Source organism: Heterodontus francisci, chromosome 41 (genome assembly GCF_036365525.1).
Source record: "Heterodontus francisci isolate sHetFra1 chromosome 41, sHetFra1.hap1, whole genome shotgun sequence".
In the NCBI taxonomy this organism is placed as follows: domain Eukaryota; kingdom Metazoa; phylum Chordata; class Chondrichthyes; order Heterodontiformes; family Heterodontidae; genus Heterodontus; species Heterodontus francisci.
In genome coordinates this window covers 36,474,369-36,486,461 of record NC_090411.1, presented here as the reverse complement: position 1 = coordinate 36,486,461, position 12,093 = coordinate 36,474,369, and the positions used below count along the sequence as shown (strand labels likewise).

Here is a 12,093-nt window from a genome sequence, read left to right as displayed (position 1 = left end):
CGGGGTCAAGTATAACAATGAGGTTGCGAACAGTCTGATGCAGCCTCAGACAGTTGCAAGGGAGAGGAATGGAATCGGTGACGAGAGGGGAGTTTGTGGTAGGAACCGAAGACAATGGCTTCTCAATATTTAGTAGAAAGAAATTTCTGTTCATCTAGTACTGGATGTTATTTAATAAGTTTGACAATTTTGAGACAGTGGAGAGGTCAAGAGAGGTGGTGGTGAGGTAGAGCTGGGTGCTGTCAGCGTACATTTGGAAACTGACATGTCGGAGTTGCCTGGATTTTGCAGCGTATTTGGATTGGTTCACAAAATTTAGATTGGTAGCTGAGATATCGTTTGGGTTGATGCCTGTTTGCAGAACATTAACTGTGATTTAGATACTTCACAGAAATGCGTTTATAAGCACATTGGCTGAATTTGGCTGTTTTCCGGCACTGTCACTGCTTCTTCCCCTGCCCTCTGTGCAAACACCTGTGTACATTAAAATGGAAACCACTGATGTTGCAGATGGATTTCAGTTTCTGTTTCCTCTGTTTACTGTTTGGAATCTGATCTGTACTTGAAGGGTGATGTCATTCTACAGTCATATGCCTTGGATCCTTTCAGATTGTTCTAATTTAGAAAGCAGCCACACCCACTGTAGGCACTTCTATTTTCTATTCCAATTAGTCATGAACACTCATTGCCACAGTACAGTAGCAGGATGTCAACTTTTAGCACGGAAATCAATGAGAGCGCTTTTCCGACACATGCCAGGATCTGTGGTCCAGGGCCTTCCCAAGAGGCCCAGTGGTGTCCAAGGCAAAGCCGATTGAAGGTCCAGTACCTCATGGATTTTAAACATTTTTGAAATCAAAATATTGACTTTTCTTGCAAGAATACAGGAGCCCAAATTTTCAATTGTCATTACTCGCATCTTTAAAGTTAAAGCAACCCCAAAAGATAATCGAGCACAAACAATGATTAACCTTCTCTTCCATTGTCATTCAGGTAGACAATTAAAGAATTTCTGTTCCAGTTACACCAAATTTCACAATTTTCTGCAGATGTGATGTCCAAGAATAAGCTTTTTTAAAGTAACACTGACAATTAGCTTTACACCAGTAACCGGTCTATTCCATTGGCATCCAATTCACTTTTTATGGCTTACGCAAATTCATTCTTGACTGTAATTGTACAACGTGTTCTGTTATTACTCATCTGTGGACAACTTTTAAATGTTACTCCAGTCAATCTATGGATGGACCTTTTTGATTTTTGTAAGCATTTGATTTTAATAAGTTGGATCTGGACTGTCTGACTCCAGCTCCAGCTCTGCTTCAGTTACAACTATCCACGTGCCTACTAAAGACAGCCCAATCGTGAAAATAGACAGCGTGAGCACCTCAGACGAAACCTGTCGCTCTCATTCTAAACAGACAATTGCAAAATTGTGGCGTGGGTATCCAGACAGAAACACGTTAAAATATTTTTAAAGACAATTAAATCAATTAGTTCATTTTTGGTGAGCTTAGAGCACACTTATGAAAGATCTGCCACTGTCCCTGGCTTCAGTTTTGCTTACAAGTCTCTCTTTTTATTTGTGGGATGTGGGTGTCGCTGACTAGGCCAGCATTTATTGCCCATCCCTAATTGTCCTTGAACTGAGAGGCTTGCTAGACCGTTTCAGAGGGCATTTGAGAGTCAAACACATTGCTCTGGGTCTGGAGTAACATGTAGGCCAGACCAGGTAAGGACGGCAGATTTCAGTCCCTAAAGGACATTAGTGAACTAGATGGGTTTTTACAACAATCGACAATGGTTTCACGGTCACCGTTAGACTAGCTTTTAATTCCAGATTTATTAATTGAATTCAGATTTCACCATCTGCCATGGTGGGATTCGAACCCATACCCCCAGTGACATTACCACTACGCCCTTCCCACGAGGGCATTATTTCCAGAGCTGTACGTCTACACTCCCAGGGCAGATACAGCACGGGGTTAGATTCGATTGAGGCCTTGCGCAACCGGTGGACGCCGCAGGAACTAGAGTGCATCATTGATGCCGAAAATGGTATTTGAATTTTTGTTTCATTTATCTGTTTTTAATATATTTATTTATTTAATATACATATAAAGGGGGTCTGAGGAACAAAGGCCCTCTCGACAAAAATAAATAAAAGGGGCGTGGGGTATAAAGGCCACCTTAAAAAAAAAGAAAAAATGGGTTCAATACAGAGTGAAAAAAAAACGGAGTTAGATACAGAGTAAAGCTCCCTCTATACTGTCTGCATCAAACACACCCAGGGCAGGTACAGCACAGGATTGGCTGGGCAGTTTGTGGAGCACTTCCTGTGTGCAATTGGGGAGCAGCTGCACCTGTTCAGACTGCTGCAACAGCAACTGGAGTGGAGAGGGGAGAATATAGAGAGTGGAGAGAGCCTGGACAAGTGAATCCATCGGGAGGAGGCACAAAGGCTGCAATTCTTTTTGGAGAGGTGGATGTCAGAGCACCTGAAAGACTCTTTTTGTTTGGACTGTTTGGGGGAGGGAGAAGAGGCCGGAAGACTCGGGTGGTGCTGCCAAAACCTGCAGGAGGCCACTGTATTTGTATTGGTGCTGATATCCATCCTGCACACAGGGAGCTCCCTCCCCACCCCAACTGCCTGCTTGGGACAGCTGGAATTGCCCGGGTGAAGGCATCGGAAGAGAAGAGTACCAGGCGAAGGAGCCTTCCCCCAACTGGAAGTTTTGGACTGGCTTTATTAAGGTTCTCCAATGACCAATTGAAACAAACATCCCTCGCAGCCTTTCTCTCCTTCCTCCACTCAGTCACCTATCCTCCCCTTTTCCTTTACCTTCCTACCCCCGTCGTCCTCTACTCACACCATTTTGCTTAAAGTTTTTTTTTGGTTTAAACCGTGTCAATTTGCTTTGTTTGTAGGGGTGGGTGTGGCTCTTAGACCCCATGGCAAGCCCTTCACAGGTGGCCGGGCCCTCCTGCACATCTGCAGCTGCTCCAACTGTTCCTGTCGCCCTGTCATCTTTTGCATGAATAACATCTAAGCTTGGGGTCAAGGGCTATGTCCATTCGAACATAACGATAGAGGCAGGCGTGAAAGCAGTGGCCGAGGTTGTCGGCCCCTCGGCCATTGTTACTGCCTCTAACATGTATGGGGAGGCTGTATTTTTCCTACAAAGCGGCCCGTATCCCTGGCCCTGAGCAAGGGGCTTACCGTGGGCAGAACCTGTCTGCCAATGGACCCCCTGGAGGCCACTGCGCAGCAGCTCACCTTGTCAAATATCCTGCCCTTCATTCCTGGTGAGCTCCTCCTCCCCAACCTGCACCATCTGGGGGCGATAAAGACAGGGCTCGCCCCAATCCCACTCGGTCTTTGGGAGAACAGCCTCCAGCATGTATACTTCTGTCTCTAGCTCTTTATGCAGCTGGCATGGGAGGAGGTTACGGAAGGCCAATTTAGCGTTGAGTTCCAGGGAGCGGCCTACCACATCTTCTGGACCTCAGACGGGGCAGGCTGCCATGTTCTCAAGGGGGTGGGGCATGTTTGGAAGAGCTGCCCTAACCTCCAGTCGCCAACTCCACCGTGGCGGCCTATGGTGGCGCCGCTGCACCTCCTCCCTACTCCCCTGACACCTGCAACAAGGACCGCTCAGGTCGTTCCGGAGGCCGTGCTTTTCATGGCCTCCGATGGGGGGAGGGAGACCCGTCCGGGTGGAAGGAAGGCACGGTGCAAAGCAAAGCTCCCAAAGGCGCACCCCCTGGAGACAGAGACAAGTCCTGAGCCTGAGCTCAGCCCTTCAGCTGATCCGGGGAGTCCACCTGCCCCGCAGCTAAGCTCGGGCCCAAGAAATCTGGGCAGGGAGGTGCAGAGGGAGAAGCAGAGGCCTTTACTGAGATGGAGGTCCCTGAGCCTCCACGCCTCTCCCCCAATAAGAGGAGGAGACATCCCTCCTCTGAAGAGGGCCATGAGTTTCAGGGCCAATCTCCTGGCGCGGGTCCCCGCCACCAGCACCATGAGGGCCGAAAGCCCTGGGTGGGAACCTTCTGCCCCTTGGGACGGAGGGAGGAGAGATACCGCAGTAGCTTTGAGAACTCCCGAGCGGGGGGGCCCGCTCATGTTGGGGGAGCTTATGGACCCCACAGGAGAAAGCATTCCTTTGGCCGATGGGTCGGGTGTTCTGAGTGGGGGCAAGACCTGTGAGGGCAGTCCTGCCAACAGCCTGATGCTGCTGCCCAGGATGTACCCGACCCAGAGGCCAATTTGTGTAATTCCCTGTCTGCTGGGTCTCTGGGCGCTAGTGGAGTGGGAGATGGCCTCCTGTCTCCGCCTCCGGTCCCGGCTCCAGCTACATTCCTGGAGTCGGCAACTACTGTCTCCCCTGGGCCGCTCACTGGGCTGGGAATGGAGGTGGAGGGGGTGTCCTGAACCGCTGGCACCTGTAGGTTCCAGCCCAATAAATGAACCCAAAGAGGACTCCTCTGCCATCGATCCTGGGAGTGGGATCGTGGCAGAGGCGGGACTAGCTGGTGCAGCCGGGACATCTGTCCCAGAGTGTGCGGTGGGTGTGTCGGCCGCTGGCAGTGACGACCCGGAGGAGGATGGGGACCCGGTGTGGGGAACGGAGGGTGACCTTGTATCCATTGCCAGTGAGGCGGTGGACTCCCTCGTGCCTCCCACCGAGTCCCCTTTCATCCCCACTCCGGGACTTCCTTGCAGAGGTTGCCGCAGTAAGGTTCAGTTGGCCCTCAGCCGGTGGTCGAGTTTGGCGCTGATCATCCAATCTGTCCGTACCACCCTCAAGAAGGTGGGGAAGGGCACGGGTGTGAAACTGGTTGAGATTTAGAGCGTTCCTCAATGGGTTGCTGGGGGAGTGGAAGGCGAGGTGCACGTCCACTCCCTCCTCACAATGTGTTGGTGACGAGTTTCTATGTACTTTTGACATGAAGATAACCATAGCCAGCCTCAACCTCAATGGCAGAAGGGGGTCTCTCCGCAGATTTCACAATCCCTCCTTCCTTGGGGAAGGGAGATATGTGGTGAGCATTCTGCAGGAAACCCACGCTGTTCCGGGAGATGAAGCCACCTGGCTCCCTGAGTGGCAGGGTGGGGTCTACATGAGTCACCTCACCACTATTTCCAGTGAGGTGACTATCTTGGCCCCGATTTCTCAGCTGGAGATCTTGGGGGTCAAGGAGCATGTGACAGGGCGTTTGCTCCACCTTGCCATTCGCCTGGGTAGCATGCAGCCTCCACTTTGTGAACGTGTACACGCCCAGGTCTGGCGCGTTGCAAGCGCGCCTCTTGATAGAAATGTCTGCTCTCTTGAGTTCTATTAATAGCGGCGAGTGCATCATCCTCGGGGGTGGGGGGGGGGATTTTAATTGTACCCTCGAGGTGGGGGATTGCTCCGGTCCCCAGCACGGCCAAGCGTCGGAGAAGTTGAGGGAACTGATCAGCTCCCTCAACTTGGTGAACGTCTGGCGGAATTTCCATCCCGACTCCAGCGCCTTCACGTGGAGGTCTGGAGGAGGGGGGTCCCAAATCGACGACCTCTACGTTTCTCAGGGTGTACGTCTCCCGCGTCTCAGCGGCCTCCATGCCGCTGCTGCCGTGCTCGCATCACCGCCTTGTGTGGGTGGAGTTCACTCCACTCCGCACGTAGGTAGGGTCTGCGTACGGGCACTTTAACTACCGGCTGCTGGAGGACGAGCGATTCTGGGACTCGTCCTGTGGATTCTGTGCCGACTGGGGAAGGAGGCGGTGGGAGGTGGGTGGGGGAGGTGCTTCATCTCCTTGAGGCTATGGTGGGATGTGGGCAAGACTCACATTCTTGTCCTCTGTCAGGAGTACGTGAAGGGGTCGACCAAGAGGAGGGAAGCCGAGATCGGGCAGCTAGAGAGGAAGGTGCTCGACTTGGAGTCCCGCCTCGGTCATGTTGTCGCAAGCATGCAAAGAGAAGAAGGGCACGCTGAGGGACCTGCAGCTCATAGGGTCCCGAGGTGCATACGTGAGGTCGCGGATCCAGATCCTGGTAGATTTGGACTGGGCCTCGCCCTTCTACACACTGGAAAAATGGCGGGGTGTCCGTAAGCAACTCGTCAAGCTGCTGGCCGACGACGGATTCTCCATCACGGATCTGGAGGGAATGGGTCTTTTGGTCCCTAGCTATTACAGTGCATTGTTCTCTCCGGATTTGTCCAGCGAGGACGTGCGCAGAGTTTTGTGGGAGGACCTGCCAAAGGTCAGCTCAGAGCGCGCTGAAGGATTGGAGGCTCCGCTCACATTGGCGGAGCTGTCTGGTGCCCTCGACCAGCTCTCGAGGGGCAAATCCCCGGGACTGGACGGCTAACCGTAGAGTTCCTGGGGGCGATTAAGCGTGGGTCCTGGGACTAAGCCTGGCGACAGGGGAGATGCTCCTCTCGTGGCGAAGGGCGGTCATCGTCCTGCTGCTGAAGAGGGGCGATCTCCGCTTGCTTAAGAACTGGCATCCGGTCTCCCTCCTCAGCACGGGTTGTAAGATCTTTGCCTGGGCTATGTCCGTGCTGGCCCATGTGATCCACTCCAACCCGTCCTATATGGTCCCGGGCCGGTCCATCCAGGACAACATCCACCTGGTCCAGGACCTGATCCATCTTTCCCAGAGGACTGGTCTGTCGTTCGCCTTTCTCTCCCTCGATCAGGAGGCGGCGTTCGACAGGGTGGATCACGAATATCTTTTCAGGACTCTACGTGCATTTGGACTCAGGCCACATTTTGTGGCTGGGGTCTGACTTTTATACGCTGCCGCAGAGTGTCTAATAAAAGTTAACGGGTCCTTGACGGCGCCCCTTCGCTTTGGGAGAGGAGTAGATTAGGGATGCCCTATGTCCGCCCAATTATATACCATTTGCGTGGAGCCATTCCTGTGCCTGATTCGCAGAGGGTTGGTAGGTCTGGCTGTGCGCAGGCCGGGCATGCGGGACATCCTCTTGGCTTATGCCGATGACGGGCTCCTCACGGTCACAGATCCCGTTAACTTGCGGAGGATACACGCGAGTACTAGCAGACCTTTTCTGCTGCGTCCTCCGTGAGGATCAATTGGGAGAAATATTCCAGACTCATGGTGGGTCGGTGGCAGGTAGACTGTTTGCCGGAGGAGTTAACAGCTTTTGCGTGGTGCACCACGCACCTCCTCTATCTGGGAGTCCACCTTAGCCCCGCTGAGGAAACCTGGCTGGGCAAACTGGCAGGAGTTGGAGGCGAAAGTCACCACTCGGTTGGGGCGCTGGAGAGGACTGCTCCAAATGCTTTCCTACAGTGGCCGAGCACTGGTCACAAACCAACTGGTGGCCTCTCTGCTGTGGTACCGGTTGGTCACTTTGGCCCCGCCTCATGCTCATCGATTTCTTCTGGAACAAGAGGAAACACTGGGTCTCTGCTGTGGTCCTGAGTCTCCCGATTGAGGAGGGTGGCCAGTCACTGGTGTGCGTCCGCACCCAGGCTGCGACTCTCCGCCTTCGGACCCTGCAGAGATACCTGTACAGCGACCGACCTCCCAGATGGTGTGCACTGGCGACGAGTTTTTTTCCGCCACAGGCACTGCCTTCAAGACGCCACGCAGCTCCCGGCGGACAACATTAGCTGCGCCTCTCTGAGGGAGTTGCCTGTCTTTTACTGGGATCTATTCAGAGTCTGCAACATGATCGCCTCCAGTCAGGGTGCTCCCCCGCTGGCGGAGGAGAGCGCCTCGGCTGTCCGACGGTTAGCCGAAACTGCCTGGACACCCCTCACTGCGGATGACGAGGGGCCCGGGAGTGTGGAGCGCTCCCGACCAAGCTAACCCCTACTTGGCCAGAATTGCTCATCAGACCCAGGCCCTGAAACGCTCCTCGGGAGCCGGTCCTGCACAACCCGAACCGTGCTTCGGAAATGCCCTCTGTGCCATTCTACACGGCGCGGAGGGGTTTCTTGTATGGGCTGCTCCTGCACACACACTCTACTTCCTCGCCTTCCTCTGCCTCCTCTGTGTTGCCTTCTGGCGGCGAGGGGAAACTCTGGTGGAGGTCTCTCTATGTGGCAGTCTCCCCCTTTACATCGGGGACCTGGGGTGGAGGGTGTTGCACAGGGCAGTCCCGTGCAATAGACTTTTAAGCAGGTTCACGGACTCCCAGGCCGCATGTAACTTCTGTGGCCTGGACGAGCCCGTGTTTCATGTATATATGGAACGTGCGTGGGTGCAGCCCCTGTTTGCGAATTTGAAGGAGTTGCCCCCTCAAGTTTTGGCTGCACTTCAGTCGCACGCTCCTGATCTTTGGTCACCCATTGGTGGGGGGGGGGGGGGTGTGCCGGGAGGAGGAGGATCTTCTCAACCTGCTCCTGGGCCTGGCCAAGGTGGTAATTCACAGATCTGGGGGTGTCCATCTGCCCTGATTGCCTGCCCCTCTTCCGGGGTTACGTTCGCACCTGGGTGTCCCTGGAGAAGGAGCATGCAGTGTCTGCCGGTTCGCTTGAGGCACCGCAGGGGTTGGAGTGCATCATCGATGCCAAAAATGCTATTTTAATTTGAGTTTTTGTTTTGTTTGATTTTAATAACGTTATTTATTTAAAATGTACATAAAGGGGGCCTGGGGTATAAAGGCCACCTTATTTTTTAAAAAAAAGTTAGATACAGAGTAAAAAGAGAAGAGAAAAAAGGGTTAGATACCGAATGAAGCTCCCTCAACACTGTCCCATCAAACACTCCTAAGGCAGGTACAGCATAGCATGAGATACAGAGTAAAGCTCCCTCTACACTGTCCCCATCAAACATTCCTAGGGCAGTTACAGCCAGGTTAGAGGGGCATTAAATCTCTGAAACTCGCGAAAATGAGGCGGCGGTTTAAAACCTGACTTTCTAATGAGCATGTGATTGGTAGAGTTGCAACAATCTGTCGTGGCAATTACTGCCATGAGCATATCCTCAAAAATTTTTGAGTCCTATTGGTAACCAAGGTTACGCTGACGTGTGCTGCTTCTTGTTACTGCCGGTCCATCTTTTGTTGAATGCGAAGGATGCTGTTGCCTTTGGTCACGTTCGTTGTTCAGCTAATAGGATAATCTGATTCTGCCTTTGAGGGGAAGGAAAGACCTCTGCAATTTAATACCATGCTTTTGCGCAGTGCTTTTTCGAACAGCTAAGCTCTGAATGGATGAGAAGCAATCCAGAGACTGGTACTTGTGACTGTATTTTTGGTAGTTAGGCCTTGAATTGCTGTGCTATGAGGCTGTATTGTGACACTTTACCAATCAAAATGATATGTAGTCAATTGTTTTTTAGAAGTAGTAACCAACTACCCTTAAAACTGCAACCATATGAGAAGACTGCTTTCAGATGCTTGGTAATTACTTGAGTATAAATGTCTGAATCTTGTACTTTGATAGGAATCCAACAGGATGCATGTAATTTCAATTGGTACTGTTTGCTCCTCTTCCCTCCTTTGTTCCCCATCTTTCATTCCCTCCTGTCCACACATCATTTGGCTCCTTTGTTGAAAGGGGAGCAAACTAAACACATGACCAAAACCTTACATTTTCTAAAGTATTCACTGCTGATCGATGACCCAACAAAACGGGTCTGATCAATTTTTACGCTTTCAAAGGTGGGAGATATATTTGTCAGATCAATTTGGAGGCTTGTCGGTGTTGATTTCACTTCTGCTTTTTGCTGGATCATACAGTGCAGATAGTGTGTGTGTGTGTGCTGTGTGTAATGATGTACAACATGGTTAACGTATTCAGTTCTTTGCAAAAATGCTTGCTTTCCCACCCTCCACATTTGACTAATACACTAGCAGTCTAATGGATTAATAATGAATGACAGAAGTAGGATTGCATTTGTTGGTAAGTTTCAGATGTCTAATTTGCAAATAGCTTTTTCAGAACACAATTAGTAACACAAACCTTGGGAAATGGGACAGTTGGGGAGTGTATATTCAATCTTTGATCGGTCATTGCTGTATAATTATAGTAGGGTAATGTATGATAGCGTACACAACGACATGGTGGACTTTTGACAATGATCTCATTTCTGCAGTTGATGAGAATTTCTGATTTATAAACCCCAAAGCAGGTTTCTTGTGTTTTGTTTTACAAAATTTCACTGATCTAAATAAGTGATGGAGATGTATATGTTCTAATAAGGCTATTATTTCTTCTTCAGAGAGAAGTCTTGACCCAAGGATTCCTCCCTTACCAAACCTTGAAGAGTCAGGTATGCAGAAATTAAAGTGAAAATTCATTAGATTCTCAAATCGAAGCTCCTTTTAATGAAAGGCCTTCTATTTTACTGCTCGCCCTTAAGCTTGTGTGTTTGTGTTCAAGCTAAATCTGATTCATACTTACAGGAGTGCTATGATACAGTTACCATTTAAAAGTGTTATAGTTTGTTAAAGTTGATATGTTGCTGCAAGATGCATTTAATTCCCCTTTTCCTTTTTTCTGACAGCATTTCCCTTCATGAAGGCATTACTTCCTTGCTGGGTTCCTCAGGCAGTGGTACATGTCGAAGAGCTTAGATGGGAACAAGATAAACTTACTTTGATACAGTGCCTTTACCATAGAAAACATCCCAATGTGCTTCAAGTGGGCAAGGGATGGGGGGGGAGAAAGAAGAAAAAATAGATGATAACTGAACCTATTGCTGTCCTCCCTCACTTGCTGCTTTAACAACATAGTTTGTTGGTGCTCAGAACCATAGAAAAATTACGACACAGAGGGAGGCCATTCAGCCCGTCATGTCCGGGCTGGCCGAAAAAACTAGTCGCCCAATCTAATCCCACTTTCCAGAACCTGGTCCGTAGCCTTGCAGGTTACAGCACTTCAGGTGCGTGTCCAGGTACCTTTTAAATGAGTTCAGGGTTTCTGCCTCCCACCACCATTCCTGGCAGTGAATTCCAGACACCCACCACCCTCTGGCCGAAAAAGTTTTTCCTCATGTCCCCTCTAATCCTTCTACCAGTCACTTTAAATCTGTGCCCCTGGTAATTGATCTCTCCACTAGGGGAAACAGGTCCTTCCTATCCACTCTATGTAGGCCCCTCATAATTTTGTGCACCTCAATTAAGTCACCCCTTAGCCTCCTCTGCTCTAAGGAAAACAACCCTAGCCGTTCCAATCTTTCCTCACAGCTGCAACTTTCAAGCCCTGGCAACATTCTTGTAAATCTCCTCTCTCCAGAGCAATTATGTCCTTCCTGTAATGTGCTGACCAGAACTGTACGCAGTACTGCAGCTGTGGCGTAATCAGCGTTTTATACAGTTCCAGCATTACATCCCTGCTTTTGTATTCTACACCTCGGCCAATAAAGGAAAGCACTCCATATGCCTTCTTCATTCTATCTGCTTGTCCTGCCACCTTCAGGGACCTGTGGGCATGCACTCCAAGGTGTCTCACTTCTTCTACCCCTCTCAATATGGGTTAACCAATTTGTACCTCTCTCATCTAGGGAATTGTACTACTGACACTGCTGATATGAAATAACTCAAAACAACCTGAATATGGAAAATCTTGAGGTCTGAGAGATTCACCCACTCACTATCAAGTCAACTGAGCCATTGGGATTTTTTTTAAATTCCCTGGTCTGTCTTTCTGCCATAACTGCCTAACAACTTTCTGGTCTGTAGTTACTACTGTAGAAAATAGACTCCAGTAAAGATTGATGTAATGAAATGCGATATATTGTAAGTGATTATTTTCACCCTCCATAATTCAAGCCTCAAATTTAAGGAGAATAATAACCAATTTTTTGCTCCTGGGATATTGGGGATTTCAGACCTTAGGGATGAAATTTTTTTCTACAATTTGCATTTCCGTGTTAGGTATAGCTTGATTGGGGCGCAAGATGGTGCTTCTTCAATTTAGCCTCTATCAAAGTTTACTAAGAGTATCCCAGTATACCACTGTAACTGTTAAATTGCAGATCCCTGAGTGAGATTTTCCGTTAGTGATGATTTATTCTGGGCAACGTTGTGCTACAATTCTGCTTTGGATAGAGACTGTATCGCACTTCTTTCATTTAATTCATGAATCTTTCAGAGAGGAGACTATATCCTCATTAGTTTTAAAGATGA

General features: G+C 49.9%; 1 protein-coding gene across 13 annotated transcripts in view; it reads left to right on the top strand.

Annotated features, from left to right (window-relative positions):
* The window catches only part of LOC137353490 (RNA binding protein fox-1 homolog 2-like), a 342,023-nt gene that overhangs the window by 92,061 nt on the left and 237,869 nt on the right, over positions 1–12,093 (top strand). For 10 of the 13 annotated variants that reach the window (XM_068019825.1, XM_068019822.1, XM_068019830.1 and 7 more), the window contains exon 2: positions 10,185–10,235. The exons of the other annotated variants lie outside the window; for them this stretch is intronic. In XM_068019825.1, the coding sequence (XP_067875926.1) occupies positions 10,185–10,235 (51 nt within the window). The remainder of the gene's footprint in view (positions 1–10,184; positions 10,236–12,093) is intronic. 13 annotated transcript variants of the gene reach the window in all.